This window comes from Athene noctua, chromosome Z (genome assembly GCF_965140245.1).
Source record: "Athene noctua chromosome Z, bAthNoc1.hap1.1, whole genome shotgun sequence".
NCBI lineage: Eukaryota > Metazoa > Chordata > Aves > Strigiformes > Strigidae > Athene > Athene noctua.
This window is the reverse complement of record NC_134077.1, coordinates 29,489,485-29,507,286: the sequence shown is the minus strand read 5'-3', so window position 1 is coordinate 29,507,286 and position 17,802 is coordinate 29,489,485. Positions and strand designations below refer to the sequence as shown.

General features: G+C 36.5%; 1 protein-coding gene across 4 annotated transcripts in view; it reads right to left on the bottom strand.

Moving 5' to 3' along the window:
• DMXL1 (Dmx like 1) overlaps nucleotides 1-17,802 on the bottom strand; it is an 86,072-nt gene that overhangs the window by 45,220 nt on the left and 23,050 nt on the right. For 3 of the 4 annotated variants that reach the window (XM_074932514.1, XM_074932515.1, XM_074932516.1), the window contains exons 7-18: nucleotides 17,560-17,735; nucleotides 15,931-16,120; nucleotides 13,240-13,408; nucleotides 9,673-9,885; nucleotides 8,731-8,984; nucleotides 7,947-8,631; nucleotides 7,299-7,420; nucleotides 6,634-6,723; nucleotides 6,233-6,332; nucleotides 4,003-4,119; nucleotides 2,488-2,712; nucleotides 178-1,875 (exon numbers count right to left, since the gene is read on the bottom strand). In XM_074932514.1, coding sequence (XP_074788615.1) covers nucleotides 178-1,875; nucleotides 2,488-2,712; nucleotides 4,003-4,119; nucleotides 6,233-6,332; nucleotides 6,634-6,723; nucleotides 7,299-7,420; nucleotides 7,947-8,631; nucleotides 8,731-8,984; nucleotides 9,673-9,885; nucleotides 13,240-13,408; nucleotides 15,931-16,120; nucleotides 17,560-17,735 — 4,039 coding nt within the window. The remainder of the gene's footprint in view (nucleotides 1-177; nucleotides 1,876-2,487; nucleotides 2,713-4,002; nucleotides 4,120-6,232; nucleotides 6,333-6,633; nucleotides 6,724-7,298; nucleotides 7,421-7,946; nucleotides 8,632-8,730; nucleotides 8,985-9,672; nucleotides 9,886-13,239; nucleotides 13,409-15,930; nucleotides 16,121-17,559; nucleotides 17,736-17,802) is intronic. The other variant, XM_074932517.1, reaches the window with a different exon arrangement.

Sequence of the window (17,802 nt, the reverse complement as noted above, 5' to 3'; positions counted from 1 at the left end):
AAAGTCTGAAGTCTTAAACAGTAAACACTGTGATGGCATAGTAAATAATACAGGCTGTATTATGAAACAAAACTATGACATGCTTTCATAAATCACAAAAATATTCCAAAATAGGAAAAACTCCCAAGAAATGTTGTGAAGCACAGTAGTTCATTTAACATGGAAGAGCCAGCTTACCCTGATTTCTGTCTCTGCTTTCTCCAATGTCAGTACTGGTAGTAGCAATTGTATCTGCCAAGGCCATCAATGACATTTGCTCCATCCTAGTCAGACCTGGCAAGCTTGAATGAAGCAAGTGACAAGAAAGAACTTGAGCATGCTCTGGTCCAAAGTAAGTTGGGCTATACTGAGAAAGATCAATGACTTTTGGTTTCAAACTGTCTTCATCTGCATCAAATGTAACAAGTTCATCTGTACTTGTAACAGTATTTTGGAAGAGATCTTCGTAACTGTCATTGTGCAGACCTTTTTTAGTTTGACTGTTTTGATTATTAAACTTCTCTGAACAGGAATGACATGAATCATCATCTGCAGCAAGCAGAGCATACAAAGGCAATGGTGGAACAGAGTCTATTTCGATATAGTCTGTAGTCTCAGTTTTGCTGAATGTTTTGGGATCTCTTGCAGTACTACCACTAGCACTGATTGTAAGAGATCTGAGCTTCTTATCAGGATTAGGTTCAGAGTCACTTACAGCAACAACTTCTCCCGCAATGCACTTCACCAGATGGGACAGAATGGCTTTTGCTCTACGCACTTTACCAAGATCCATGAGTTCCAACAGTTGATACGGATGGTACTGAGGTAAAGTGGGAGATAATGTATGAGCTGCTTCAAAAAGACCAGAGTCTTCCATTTCTGTAGACAAATCACAGGCAGATCTTCTCCCACTAAGTTTCTGTGCAAGACTGGTCATAGATCTGGTCAAGGTTCGCTTTGGTGGATGCAGACCTGAAGCAGCTGAGTGGCTTTGTTTCATTAAGCTAGTTATACATGGTGTACTTCCACTGTAGGAATCTGTACTAACTAGTTCCTGCTTGGAAGGAGATTGCCACTGGGAATAAACATGCATTTCGCAATCCATTCCAACTACAAGAATACCATCACGCACCCAAGACAAGGAGACTGGAAAAGGAGGTGAGCCCTCTACAGATGAAACCAAATCAACACAACGCAGCAGAACAAACCTAGAAAGGACTGTAGTCTTTATACTGCCACTGTGGGAGACTGCTACAATTTCCTTACCATTTTGTTCTTGCATTTTCCCAGACAGCTGACCAAACATATAAAGTTTTGATCCAATTCCCACTGTTAGAATATGTGAACCATCTTCCCTAGACATCCAGTCTAAGTGTACCAAGTGTTTAGTGCTGGGCATAATATTCCCACTGTGAGACAGAGGAATGTCTTGTTGGTTATATGCCACTAAATTACTATCAATACTAACACCAGAGTCTAACATGGTGCCTATCTCATCTAAATGAAGAGTCTGTTCTAGAATCCAAGAAGAACCCCCTGTAGATTCACATTCAAAAATACTAACATGCACTATAAAATCTTGAGAAAGATGACTGGTTTTAGGTATTACCTGCTTGTATGCTACTGCTAATCTGTTTGTGTGTGCACAGCTAACTTCAGTTGGCCTTCCCGGAACATTAATAGCACTACTACTAAGAAGTCCATCCTCAATCAATAATGGCCATTCTTCCCATACGTATGCAACATCACTATGTGCACTATATTCTGGCATGGAAGAACCTGATGATTCAGTGATAACTCTGCATCTCCAGAATCTAACTTTTCCATCAGAGCATGAAGTAGCCAGCAGATACGGTGCACGACAAACAGGATATATGGAAGAAGAACTCAGATGTCCTAAAATTAAATAAAATACAGTTTTACTGAGCAAAAAGGAAAGATATTTTTATTCAGTATTCTATTATTCTGAAACAAAAATAAAATCTTAGCACTTTTCTCAAAGAGGGTTGTTTGCAGGGCCTCACAAAGGAGATGACAAAAATACAATGAAACCATTTCACCCTTTGTTTCCATTTCATGCTCTAGGGAGGAGTCAAATTATGTGATTTAAACGTGAATATTACTATCTATCATCTCTCCCAAACATTGCCCATTCAGAAATATAAAAATCTTTATAAAGTACTGCTGATGAAAGCCTTCAAATTTATCTACAGATCCAACAAAAAAATTAATGAATGACTGCAAAACCAGATTTGTGTTTCTAGAATTCCTTTTACTGCAAACATCTAGAATTCAATGAATATTCTACCTCAAATAAAAGCTTTATTTTAATATTCGTTCTAGAATCAAGATATAAAGTCAGGGAAGCAAGTTTTAGCAAACCTTCTGGATCTGCCTACAGGTGTTTTAATAACAAATACCAAACTTATTATTACTTTGTTTCTATTTTAAGACCAAAGTCAGAAAGGCAAGAATTCCTTACTTTATTGTTTAAAAAAAATTACAAACCTGCTGATGGCTTCACACTTATTATCTCTACTCCTTCTGGCAAATTCAGCTCTTGACTATACACCATTTTGGAAGACAGTGTAAGCCAGCTGGTGCTTTGAAGATTTGCTCTACAGGCCTGATACTTCTGAGTGAAAGGTGATTGAATCTTCTCTGGATCTGGTGAAGAATACAACTCTTCTGTTTGTGTTCCTGCTTCAGGTGTATTTGAATCTATCTTTTCATCTAAAAAAGTTTGCATTGTTAATTTAGAAAGAGTCAATGATTTCTTTTAACCTGAGAAGTAATTTTACTCACCTTAAAAGTTCCAAAAAGACAGACAGAACTCGACTTAAAATTTTCTTTTAATTTTAATGAAATGTGTTCCCGTGTTCAAATTTCAATAGAAATACTAGCATACCTCAGATTAAATAGTTCTGAAATTCTAGAACTGCTGATAAGTTGTAACTTTAAACTCTTCACACTTAAAACAAGCAAACTGTAACCCAAAACATCAAAACTGTAGACAAAACAGGTACGTGATTATTCATAGAAATTAACACTTCACGAAGCACAAAAATACCTGAAGCTAGAGAAAAATAAATGAAGACCTCCATGATTTATCTTCTGAAAAATACCTCTCCCTAATTTGAAAAGTTTTGTTAATACTTGCTTAAAATGTAGGATCTTGGTGATTATAAGATACGAATGCTTCATTAGTTTTTTTAAAAATAAAATTCAACTGTTGGAAGCATGAATTGATGGACTTGGAACATGAAAACAGCCCGTACATTGGTTGAAAAGCCTTATCAGTAATGCCCTCATCATATAAATAGATCAGAAAATTCAGATCTTTAGTCTTCTACCAATTTATGAATTAATTGCCATAATACTTAAAATACTGAAAAAATTCTGTCTTTGAAAGCAATTGTAAGACAAACACCAATTTGGTTTAAGTGACGGAAACATGCATGATAACAGATTCCTCTGGTAAGTGGTGAATGTCAGATTTATGTTTTCTCAAAATCTTTAAATTCTAACAGAAAACTACTGAAATATATCTTAAAAAACTTAACTTAAAAAAACCTTGTATAACTCTAATAGTTTTACAGTTTTTGTGGGAGTTTGGTGGTCTGAAAGAGAACCATCAGAATCCAGAACTTGAAAATTGTTCACAATTGTATCTCTTATGTTTAGGTGCTCCAGACTATGGCCCAATTTAGAACTTAGGTGTAAACTCAAAAATTGCAGAACAAAAACTTCTGAGAAGCAACACATCTGAACTGTTAGGCTGTATTAAAACCAGATAAATATATTTGCCCTTAGAATGCACAAAAACTCCAAACTCTGGGCTCAGGCTGAACTCTAAAGCTTCAGCATTGAAGATTAAGAATTAATTGAGTTGTGATGAAAGCTTGTAATCAAAGAATTGTAGATGCTTTTAAGAAAGCTGAAATACTATTCAGAATATGCTGAATAGCAAATATATTCATCAGATAGTGACTTTAAAGAAAAAACTACAGAAAGATGGCTTACCTACTGAGACAGGAATTGACTTCAAATGTAAATGCCACATATGTAGTAATGAATGGGTTTGAGTATACTCTATCACTATTAAGTAGAATTTTTCAGAGAATCCATTCTGCTGATTTCCTGATGAAATTCAGAACAGGAAAGTATTATGGGTTATTCAACTGAAAGCAGAACTAAATTTTGCTAGCTAGCAAATAATCATATTAAGCTATCATGAACTAATATTGAAAGGCAAAGTCTGACGACATCCAACTCTGTTACATTAGTTTTCTAAGTATTCTATCATGAGCAATAACCACTACATGAAGAACTGTCAACGTTCTCTTTTAGAGAGAACAATGAATTTGCTGTGTATAATGTTAAGACTCAGAATGTTCTCTCAGCTCTACACCTCTGTCTTTTACATGCTTGTCTCACAGTTTCTTAGCTATCTGTTACTAGCAACTGTACAGTTAACACAGTGAACTAAACAGAGGTTTGGTCTCTAACGTATAAAAAGCATACAAGTTACATCTAGAGAAGAAATGCCATGTCAAGAGTTGGGAAAGTCACAACCTAGTCTCATGGACAGGCTCATCCTTCACAACAGAGTCTGACTATACAGTCTGGAATGCACAAGAGGTACAATTCTGCTTCTTCCTAAGAAATTATTTGCTCTAGTTTCAACCCAAGAAAAGATGACATGAGTTGTAATATTAGTAGGAGCTCATTTCTGGAGGGTGCACCCAACCATTCTCCTTCCTTAGAACTAAAGTAAAACCATTAGGACCAAGAAGGAATAGTGAGTTTATCTATTTAGCTAGACAGTTTCATCTTTCCTTCACGGCTCCCCTGACCCTTCTTTAGGTGTGCATCTACATAAAACATGATCAAGAATAAGCTTTATTTGCCCTGTGGGTTTGACATTGGATTGCTTATTGTACTGTAGAAAAATGGAAGTGAATTTTTTCTTTTTCTTTTGAAAATAACATGAGCTAATTAGTTATATGCTTTATTAAAGAGGAAAGAGTGGAGCTTTTTAAAACTGAAGAGCTTTAGAGTACTAGAAAATACTTTCAGATAAGAATACACTTCTAATTTAGTATTTCAAAGGGACCATGTAACCCTTTTTCTTACATGGCAACAATCCATATAGACCTTCAGAACACATACAAATGTTTATACAGTTACCCTTTTCTAAGATCATATAACTTTCATATTTCTTTTGAAGTCCTTTGTATATCATACTCAAGGTGCAAATGTAGAACAAATTTATGCTGTAGAATAAGACTTTTTTTGTGCTTTATTTTGTGCCTTATTTCCCACATTCCATTTGCATTTTTTGACCTCTCCTGAGAGTTGGGTTGACATTTTCATAGATTATCCCCATTACTCCAAATCTCTTTCTTGACTAGAAACAGCAAATTCAGAATTGATCACTATGTATATACAGTTCAGGTAATATTTCCCTAGGTGTCTCCCTTCTAACAAAATTTGCATGTACCAAGTTATTATGCAACATTTTGACACTGTTCCACAACTTTGCTTCCTTTTACTCAGCATTCCCTTTACTACTGCAGATGACTTCGTATCAAGCTTTGCCCTGACTCTTTATTTCCACATTATTTCACTGGAACACAACCAAATAAAATTGAGATGCCTGTTTAACACAACCACTGACCCACTCCACCATGGAAAAGAGACCAATTCCAGAGCAATTCAGATCTGCCCGAAGACCTACAATTTCACACACTACTGACAGTACTGTATTTTATTCTGTTTCAGGGAATTTGTTTGGCCAAACAAATTTTTTATTTGTAAACCATTTTTTTGTTGTAAACCATTTTTATACCACACAAGGCCTGAGGAGCAATATTTAGCTGAAATGAAGCTGATGAACATCCATCATGAAAGGATGTGATAAGCTTTGTCTATGTCATACCCTACAGCCACAGGCTCTACATTTAAAATCCTTTCCTCCTCGTGTAAGAAAGATATCAGCAACAGAATACTTAATACAGTACATGTATGTACCTCATGATTCAAACAAATTTACCTAGTATTTGTTTGCGTGCTACTCTTAGAGGAAGTGAAACACCTGTGAGTTTCTTAAACTAGATTTTCTTCTTTAAAGATGTCAAAGTAAGGTATTTGACCTTAAAATGCTAAGAAGTATATAATAAGTTATTTTTCCTTTTTGGAATGAAGAATGTAATACTTTGTCTTGAATGTTCTATGAAAAAGAATTCTTTACCAGATATTGATAAGTTTTTCTTTTCAGGTATTTCCTTCTCCTGGTTATTTAAAATGAAGTCTTCTTGAAAAACATGGAATAACTGCGTTTTCCTGCCATGCTAAGAAAGTAAAAACACACACAAGAAGTGAACATCACAGAGTGTAATGTTTAAGGTCACCCTCTAACAAGGGAGCTTTTAACTTGGTAAGTTATATAAATTAATGAAAGACTTCTCAAGAAAATGCACCTTCATTACTCACACTCTTTTCATTTACAGTTACTATGAAACCAAAAGCAAGTTTATGTCAGGATTAGTCTTTAAATACCTCATCCTCACCTGATGAGCTACAGATATAGCCTTTATTATTAACACTTTTAAAATAAGCTGAATATAGTATGAGTACAGAAAAAGATCTTACAAGTTCTGTGATAGCATCCAGTTCAATGATACATCCTGGACGAGCTGTAGACTGCTGACTTATGATGTTGAAAACTTCACCAACATATTTCTGTTTAAAAAGAGTCACGAGGATGGTCTTGTTAACTGAGATTTTGGCATTTCTGTGGCCCAGTCTGCTATGTAGGTGCAACATCCCTAAGCAAATGATAACTAAAGCATTAAATATAAACTAGTTACAGTACACCAAGAACACTGGTAAAATTCCCAGTTTTATCAAGAGCCATATTTTTTTCAATGGCTGAAAAGGTGATGAGAACATCTGGCAAGCCTCACATTCAGCAGTTTACCGTCCTTTCCCCAAGCTGCACTGTCATCTCAACCTTTCCTCAGAACAGACAATGCACACAGAGTTTTCTGCTCTGTTATGACTCCTTGTAACACAACTGTTTCAGAGGTACTTCCCAACAAAATATTGACCTGCCTCAATATGCAGTGTTTGAGATTAAATGGAATACAGTATGTCTAGAATGCTAAAAAACTCTACCATGTCTGTTCTAACAAGCAGAGATAAACTACCATAATTTGTGAAATCCTCAGCAACCAGCTTAGCTACCAACAAGTCTGAAACTACTGCTACCGAAAGAAGTTCCAACCTCCAAAAACTTGAGACATCTTTTCACTTACAGAAATTTCTGGATTGGAGAGCTCACACAAAAGTTTCTTAGCATCTATTACAGCTTGATATAATCTCAGATGCTGTCCATCACTAGCCACAAAGCAGGCACTTGGAGAATTACAGTATGCACCTGAAAAATAAGAATGCAAGAAGTGCTCAAATTTTCAAACACCAACTTGCTCCCTTTTTTTTTTTTTGTAAGAGGCAATTTTGAAATTCTGAAAACAATATAGCATAAGAAAAATTCTCTCTTGTTAATTTCTGTTCAGAAGCAAGAACTACAAGGTTTAATCCTGTGCCAACCAAATCTAAGTATATAGAAGGAATTGAAAATCTCATTTGCAAAGTAGCACAAATCTACCTCTGCTTTTGAGTGGTCAACATGTTCTGAAGTATGCACTAGCATCTAAGAACTTTACCGCATTAGCTCCTAAAATATCAGACACTTAAAAGAAGGAAGAAGAACACAGCAATTCTTCACACAGGAATAAACAATTTCCAAGTATCAGCAGCTTGGAAATCCGTCAAATAAAGGACCCGCGTTTAACATTTTTTTCCAATGCATTCAAGTATATCTACATTATGTATTTAGTAGCATTATTAGGTTTTATTACTTCTATTCTAGAACATTTCACAAATCAGGAAATGAAACTCACCAAGGCAATAGCTGGGTATAAGTGTTGGCAGCCATGCAACATTAGAAAAAGCTGAAACATGGAGAGAATTGATCCGAGCAAGTTCAGAAACTCCACCAGAAAAGGACAAAGGCCCAACAGGGTCAACTCGCCAAAGAATAAGTTCACTGTAAACTACATTGGGATCCTGGGATGTTACATTTGCATTGCCTCTACTCTGAAGTCTTACTGGTGACTCCTGAGACTTTACAGAATCATTTGCCTGTTTTTCATTCTCAACATCTGGTGAAATTAGAGCATTGTGATGTGAGGTTGTAAGCAGCAGTGGTAATACTGAGTGGCAAGCCAAGTCATTAAGATGAAAACGGTGACCACAGTATCGGGATTTATGTGAAATACTGAGTACAGTTGAAAAAGCAGATTCCTCAGCAAAACTCACTAGCCACTGGTTCAGTGACCCATCTGCATGTTTGGAAATCATCATAACATTAGGTGTGAAGATACTTAGTTTTAAACTGTTGGTTGATTTACTGTGTCCAGAAGAGATAAGCATAGATGAAGATCGTGTAAGGCCAAGGGGCTTTTGTTTGCCTTGCTGAATAGCTAAGTCAACATTTTTGGTACAAGCATACATCACTACACTTCTGCAAAGAGAATTTGCATCACCCGTCGGAAACGCAACAGGAATTCTTGACACAAATGACACCTGGGATTTTAAGAAAGGGAAAAAGAATAAGTATTAAAGTTATTTTCTCGTTGTACTTCCCACTGAATAACAAAGCATAATCCAGAAAAAATAAAGTACCTGCACCTGGCGAAACATGCCAGGCTGGTATTCATCTAGCCAGTCCACATGCCATACCAGCAGTGAACCATCCATAGGATGTATACTGAATAGCATGTCAGCATTTTTACTCCATTCAGAAAGTAGTACTTCAATTTCATGATCAATAATAGCAGAAGATAAAGGAACAAGGCTTGAATTTGAAGCTGTTTTCTCATCACCCAGTTCCTTCTTTTCTTGGTTTCCTTTTTGTTCATCTCCATTTTCATCAACTTCTAGAATACACAGATAAATATAATCAAAAGCAGAAGTATAGCAATCAGTGTTATTCAGGCACTGGAGAACCTTTCAGGCCTCTTTATAAGCCACTCATGTAAGCACAAATTAAAAATAATGAAAATTTTAACCAGAAATCTTCTAGTTGACCTCAGGCAATGACTAACAAATCAAAATAGTTTATATGGCACCTTAATTTGAAATACTTTTGGTTTTCCCCATTCTTTATAAATTTTTCAATCATAGGCAAAACAAAAGCAATCATCTTCAAACCACATATATTTAAATTAATTGCCTGTATTATGTTATGGAATAAAGCTATTTAAGTTAGGTGTACATTAATATTAAAAAGAAAAAGAAAGTTAATTCTAAGGTTGCACCTGCTTCCTTAGAAATGCTATAACAACACACTTTCATGCAAAAGTCTCAAGGTCAGCATAGTTTTTAGCATAATTAGCTCAAAAGCTCTGGAACAACCAGATAAACAAATTCATAATCTCTAGACACAGATTTTTAAAGTCACTTATGTACTTCCAGCATAAGTGAATGAAATGCATAGAAATGCTACTGTAATCTGTATCCTTACATGTCAAGTTGTCCCCTCTCAGTTCACATGAAAGAACATTACAAATTACTTTGTAAAATGAACCTGTAAAATAGACCATTTGTCTATGATAAGACTTCTACCTTCTTCTGATCTGCCATCCATTTGATTAGATTCCTCAGTGTTAGTGTCAGGAGAATGATGTTCAAAATTCTTTTTAAGTTGTTGCAAAAATACTTCCATGGATAAGGTAAAATGAAGTTCTTTATTGTTGAGCCAGTGCACGACAAAAGGTCCACTTTTTTCTTCATTTTCACCAAGACTCAGAGATGTGATAGAAGGGAGTAGAGGGATATCTACCAAAAGAAGATTTTGCCATTTTTGAAAACCAAGTAGTTTGGTCAAAAAATAATTTTAGATTTTTTTTTTTTTAAGCAGAAACACTGGCATGAAAAAAATAAACTAAGTGTATTGCCACTTACCATTCCTTTCACCAACATCATCTACTTTCAGTATTGAATTGCTTGACTGCTACCACAAGAGATGTTCCACAGGGAGTCTCTTTGATATGCTTACATTAGCATTACGGTATGGCCCTGCACTGTTACATCTTCATGATGTAACACTGCCTATACAGGTTAATTTACCTTGTCTTTTGCTACTACAGTTCAGTATGAACAAAATAATTTAAGTATAATTTCCCAACTTTAGTTCAAAATGCAACCTGCACTAGGTATACACTGTAATCAAAGACCACTTATGACAGAGCTTACACTATCAAAAATTACAACAGTGACCAGATAATGTTCTGTATCACATAAAGCCTGGATTTCTGATTTCTATAGGTTCCATTATTTTTTTTCCCTGCCCTATGATGCTACTTGATGCCCCACGTGGCTGTAAAAATTAAAGCAGTAAGCACAAAGTAAGTGACAGAACCAAGTATCAGACTGCTGCAGAGTAACAAAACCTAAATTGTGTGGCTAAAAAGCAGCTAGGTGATTTACTGCAATTTCCTCAAATGAGCCATACCACAACATGCTAAAAGCTCAGTCAAATCTGCATTTAATTCCCACCTAGAAGTCTCCGTACATATTTTCATCATCTACTCCCTACTTATGCAGCATTATTTAAATTCCATGCCCTGGGAGACAAAATACTTTCCACCTCAATTCTTGGGGTTTTTTGTTTGGGTTTGTTTTTGGTTTTTTTTATTCAAAGCCAATGATGGCTTTCAATATTTTAAGCCTTCAGTCTATCTTAAGATAACTTTGAGCACACAGATAGAAGAAAGGACCACCAGCAATTTTGTGGTGGGGACACAACAGGGGAAGGAAGCAAGAGGAGTACAGAGTATGTAAGAAGTAGTCTTCCTTCCTAAAAAAGGGTGATTAATGCCGGTCTCAAAAATATCTTAATACATTTGGCAAAAACAGAACTTGTAGGGAAGACTTCTATTAACCTCTCTTTGGAAGATGAAGCTGCAGTAAACACAAGTAAGACGGTGAACTAGAAAGATGACTTTTCAGATTAGGTTATAAATCTACATACTTTGAGCATATATCAAAAGATCGCTGAAGAAATCACTTTTTTCCGCATTCTCCTACCTCAAATCTACCAACTTCTATCTGATGCTCAGCTCTGGACAAAATCCTTAGTGAATTTTTATTTGCTTCATAAATTACATTCACTCTTTACAAAAAAATTAGTACTTTGGATTCAATAACTTTTTCTAGATTTGCCTAGAGATAATTTTGTCCTACCAACCACTGTTTATCCCTTCCACTGACCACCACACGGGCTGAATACCAGTTTAAGTAACACTCTAGTATAAAAGAGTTCTCAAGGATTTGATGCTGTAAGAAAATGAGAACACAAATACAATAAAAATTAAGAAAACATTTATTCTTATATATGACAGCATTCTTCAAAAAGTGAAGTGAATGATAGATAAAGTTACTTTGGCCTTAGTTTTTATTAAGTATTCTGAATGTTGTAATAATGGCAAATTTTCACGTGAGAGATCATAAACCAGTTTGGCTTAAATTGGATTAATCAAAATACAATTAGGTTTTCAGATTAAATGTCATTTCAAAAGAGCAAACTAGAAGGACTACTTAGAGAATCTGGTTAGACTGAGGTACTTAAGGATTGACTGCAAGAGAGAGAAGATACTTCTTCAAATTAAGATTTAAGATGTGAAAGTTACTCTGAATAGAGGTTCTGCATTGAAGAACAACCCGTTATCCTCTAATCTACTGCATTAAAGACCAAGTGATCTAAAAGACAGTATCAAGATAAATAAAATTAATAGATAACATAGAAGCAATACAAGATTGAAAAGGCCAAAGCGTTGGAAAATCTTTTACCATTCTTTTCCAAAATTATTTTTATTCCTACCCTGTGAGTTTGCTGTTGGGCACATTTATATTGCAAAGACTATTAACGTAAAGTTAAAATTCACTTAGTTACTATGTGTAAATGAAGAAAGAAATAAGTGGATTAAGAGTAGACAGAAAAGACAGTGAAAGATAGTGTTAGTCACATGAAAATACTAGCTCCTTATGCAACTTGAAGATGCACAACAGCGTAAAGGAGAACTACAAATCTCCAAGGAAAAAATTTCCTTTATGGCATTGGGTAGTAACCTATGTAATGACTGGAGATGTTTCCTGTAGAAATAGGATAGCATTGATGGTAAAGCACAGAACTGCAAGAAGTTTCCCTTTGGTAGGCTGGATGTGATTCTAGTCATATCTGTTAAAAGAAACATGTACCAATACTAAAAAAGGTGAAGACTAACTCTGATCTTACAGGAGAAAGTGCTTAGAGCTTGCTTAGCCCAAGTAATAGTAATGGAAACCTACAGTTCTTAATAATCATATCAAAGACCGTACCACTACAAATATGAACTAATCAGGAATGCCTTTAGGTCAAAATTGGCCTTTCAAACAAGGGTCAGTAGGAACAAAATATTAATTTGAAAATGCTATTTATAAAACAGAGATTAATAAGTTTAAGAAAAGGATTACATAATATGTTTGTTCATTAAGTCTAGACACAGCAAATCACAACACAGCAGTAAAACCTTAACAAACAGCCATTCAATATTGCATTTATATTCAGTTTTTCAAGGACCAGACATGCACTTCATTTTCAGCATACAGAAACAATTATGAAGACAAAAATATTTAGCAACTACAGGGGATTTTCCTTAATGCCTATTGACATTGCTTAGAGTGCAAGAGGATATTAAAGTTTATGGAACACAAGATGAAGGCATGTTTTGCTTGGTTCAGAGACAGAAGTACAGAAATATGTGGCTACTTCAGACACTTACTGTCAGGTACTGATTTTAAGAAGCTTGGAAAGTTCTGATTTATCAGTGTGCTCCCAATTTCATACACAATTCCCAGTAAATTTTTAACTCCAATTACAAATACTTAGCCTTCTGAACCTCAGACCACTGTGAATCTCAGTTAAAAGACAACGAAAAAAAGAACAGTATTACTGTAGAAGAAGTTTATTCAAATTGTTTCATTACTGTAGAAGAAGGTTCTTTCATGCATTAAATGAAACCAACATGCCAGTAATTTTGCATGATCATGCAAATACTGTACAAATACATCTGAGCCAGTTAAGCTTACACAGACAACACCAATCTAAAATTGTAGCTCACCCTGTAAGCAAGGATTTACTGCACTTCTTACCTGTGGCTGGGTTGATACTGGCAGCAATATGGAAGTGACAAAGTGCATTTGCATGAGGAGGAATGTTCTTATGAACTTCGTGGGGATCTTGCTGATGTGGAGCATAACCAGTATGTGCTACGACAGCAGCCATCCTCCTCCTTCCTCGTCGAAAGTGCTTCAGGTTTAACTGCACGAAGAATAAGGTGTCATTTTAATTCCTTTCAAAAATAAAAAGCAGATTTCATCTGTAAGTGGTTTTCTAGGTAATAGTGAATGAAATTTTTCAGTTAGAAAATTACTTTAAAGCATCCATGGCATTTCTTTCAAAAATTACACTGTTCAGGTTGTGCCTGCAATAGAGACAGCAGTGTCTCATTTATGATGGCCTACACAGTACCTTGACATAGTAACTGCTTCATATTCCAGTGTGCAGACAATGTTCCTACAGTTTTCATACTTCAACAAAAAATACAATTGTGTTTCATAAACATATACCATGCTTATTCAAGATTCTGAACAAAGCCTCAAATCTGAGTTTTAATTCAGGGACTGAAAAACTGGATCAGTATTTTGCATCTGATTAGATCAGTACTACCACTCCCATCATAAGGGCCCAATGAGTTTTAAGGTCTTCCTCCCTTTATGCAAATGTTTCCAAGGAAAAAGACTATTCCATTTTTAAGACTGACTATGCCAGTATTAAAATGTCTCACTCCACATACTGCACAGTTCAAGTGCATTGTGCTATAGTTATCTATACAGGCACCAAAAGGTAGGTGGTACACAATTTGTATTAAGGATGGTATTACATTCTTGGCATTCCTTTTCACTTGCTATCCTTTGCATCTTACCACAGCAAGCTCATGTAACATAAGTTTTTTCTCAATTTTTACATAATTGTCATTTCTGGTCTCTAACATTGTCTCTTACTTTCAACGCAAACACAGAACTATCTCCAACTTAATTTCCCCTCCTCACTTTGAATATTTTTTCTTTGCTGTGTTGTGCCTTTCAACCTTATTTTTTATCTATGCCCTATGTGCTTAAAAAGCACATGCTAAATATATCACTCCATTACGATAAAAGCAAATGCCCACATACTCTCTACATAGTTTTGTAGGTGGCCACTAATGCTTCACCTTCCCCCTGCTTCCCATCAGTTAGAAAACACTATCCAATAACAGTCATTTGCCTTGGAGATACAGCTTATGCGCAGTCTGCTCTACTTCAGGACTACAGCAATAAAGCAACAAAGGCTGTCTTTCTTCCCTCCATATTATCACTGTTTTTCCAGTTGCAGAAGCTAGAGAACATCCCACAACTTCAGAGGTAACAAGTGAGCCTTACCATACGTTTTAAGGCAATACCATTAATGGGTTGCACACAACCTACATACAGTACATGCTCCATACTGTTCCTAGAGGTATTGGGATTGGGAGCGTGGCACAGGTTTTAGTAGTGGGGAGGGGGCCACTGTAGTGGCCCCTGTGAAAAGCTTCTCAAAGCTCTCCTGGATTTAAGTTGGATTCACCTGTGCACCAAGGCCGAGCCAATTAGCCAAGTGGCTGCACCTCTGCGGTAACATATTTAAGAACGGGAACCTGGAAGGAGGAGTTGGGAGCTGTAAGGAAGAGTTTTGCATGAGACACCTCTGCAAACACCAAGATCAGTGGAAGAGGAGGCAAGGGAAGAGGTACTCCAGAGCAGAGACTCCCCCAAAGCCCATGGTGAGAGGGCAGGCTATGCCCCTGCACCCATGGAGGTCACCAGTGAAGCAGGTGCCCACCTGCAGCCCACAGAGAACCCCACACCAGAGCAGGTGGCTGCGCCCAAAGAAGGCTGGGACTCTGAGGGAAGCCCATGTTGGTGCAGTTCACCACTGGGATATTTGCAACACACGGGAGGGACCAACACTGGAGCCATTTGTGAAGACCTGCAGCCCACTAGAGGGACTTGTGTAAGAGAAAGTTTGTGGAAGACTGCCTCCTGTGAGAGGGACACCACAATGGAGCAGGGGAAGAGTGTGAGTTCTCCCCCTGAGGAGGAAGGAGTGGCAGAAAACAACAGGTGATTAACTGACTGCAACTCCCATTCCCTGCCCCCACACTGCTAGCAAGGAAGAGGTCAAGAAACTGGGAACAAAGCTGAGCCTAGGAAGAAGGGAGGGGTGCGGGGAGTGTGCTTTTAAAGTGTGGTTATACTTCTCACTGTTCTACTCTGTTGTGTTGGTGGTGTTGGAATGAAATTGGTTCTTTTTCTTCCCCTAGTGAGCCTGTCTTTTCCTGTGACCACAAGTGAGTCATCTCTCCCTGTTCTTATCTTGACCCTAAAGCCTTTTGTTATATTTTCTCCTTCCCATTCCTAAGGGAGAAGAAGTGAGCAGTTGCATGGTGCTCAGTTACCCTCTGGGCTCAAACCATCACACTAGCCCTCTAAGATACTGCAAAGCACCCTGCTTCTGTCACCAGAGCAGAACAGGAATAGTAATGTAAGAACAGTGTATCTTCTCATGTGAAAGCTTAGTAAGACAGCTGTAGGCTTAGCCCTCCTAAGGAACATTTAATGTAAATTCACTCTTTTATACCATTTTATGGGCATCTATGTTATAAACATTTCAGCTTATGATACATGTTCAAGTTACTCATTATAATCCTGTCTAAAATTATGTATATGTACAGGTGTTTATTCTCACTGTTCAATTTTTCTTACCTCTAAAGCATTTTGCACTTTTTCCTTACTTGAAGTGTTTCTCTTGAAGCTATTTGTGAAGTTCACTGCTTTGCTCCAATTCTTGTATCCCCCACCATACAACAGACTGTCATTGGGTAGCAAAGTCTCTGCCCAGAGACGACAAACATTATCCTTACAGCAAGTCAGGAGTACATTGCAGACAGCACCACTAATGAAAGAAAATGTAAGGTGTGAAGAAGCTGCTTGCTGTCACACAGTATCAAAATAAAGCAAGTTTTCCATTATCAATTTTTGGAATTGCACCAAGTAACTTAAATATACAAAGGAAAGAAAAACTCAGGAATACATTCTCAGGAAAACACGTTTTGTATGAAAGGCTTTTATATCTATTCAAGTATATGAACATAAAATTACTTCAAACTTCATTACACAATTGTGCAACACCAAATCATGGATTTCAGTTTTCAGAATTAGTCATAACTAGTATAGCAAAATTTATGCTTTTCTTTTTAAAGTCCTTCACATAAAAAGTTAATCATATTCTGGATATCTGTCCTCAATTCCCCAAGTCTTACTGCTATATAGCACTTTAAAATTATATATCCAAAACAGAGAAACCAAGATAATACCAGGAATACAACAGCAAACTTTTCTTAATCACCATTTTTCCAAATGCAATTTGTGTTGCATATATATCCAAATAATCCAATTAACCTAAACTAGACACTGAAAGAAACGATGCAGATCATCAGGTTTCCAGTTCATCTAAGTTCACAATTTTGTTGTAGCTAAGACTCTAAAACTACATGGATCATCTGACTGGACTGTCCAGCAGCAAACTCCTTTAGGCATCATGAAGTTGGTGGATTTTCAAAACTCATTTAAAGACTACTGTAATGGCTTTGTGAAGAGTCTTTTACTTAAAGGCTGGTAAAAAAGAAAGCATAAAACTTGTTCAAACACACAAAGGTATGCAGAATTCAAATGATTATTATTTGGAATAACATGGCAAAAAGAAGGTTGCAGGGCATAAAACTGCTAAAACTACTTCAGTTTGAGATAGTAATTACTGGTGAAAACGAGGAACAGGTTATTTAGGAATCATCAAAACACACTCAAAAAAAATCAAACTCAAAATATCACTTTCATATTATTATTTTAATTCAATTTCCAGATATTGTTTCTGATAGGTCTAGTTTTGTAATACGTAGAAAAATAAAAACACACAAAAAAATCTGAATGTTTGAAAAGATGACAAAGTGACAGTACTTCTGAATGGCTCTGATTCCATTAAGACAGAAAGACAGGAACAAGCTGGGATCAAATGCATGAATGGTCCTTTAAGACAGTGCAATCAAAAAGATGCAAAGAGAGGCAATTTTGCAAGAGCTGATTTTACATTTAATCCAATCTCTAACACTGCCTGTGGGACTCCCCTTCTATCTTCCCAGGTAAAAGGATGCTTACCATCCTCTCAAGAGTGTGAAGAATTATACAAACACACACAATATACAAAGTGTGCAAACTCAATTATTAACCGAAGCAAGCTGTACAACTTGTGTGGCTGTTGACTGTACAACTCCAAAGTCTGTACAGTTTGGGGTATTTTCAGCAATTTACAAACCTCAGGTTGTTAGAACTACTGACCGTGGCATGAATTTACTGGTCTTCCTCCATGAAAATGCATTTACTGATCGAGGATGAGCCAAATAAACAAATGAATAATCAACTTCTTTTGCTTGTTTTTCTGTACTTGCACCAGGTGGTGTTACGGCTGATCGCCAACTGTCTGTACTATACCACACTTTCACAAGACAATCATCCTGGGGAAAGAAAAAAGTGAGAGTAAATAAGACGCCCTTGCAAAAGAATACGATGAACTTCAAGTAC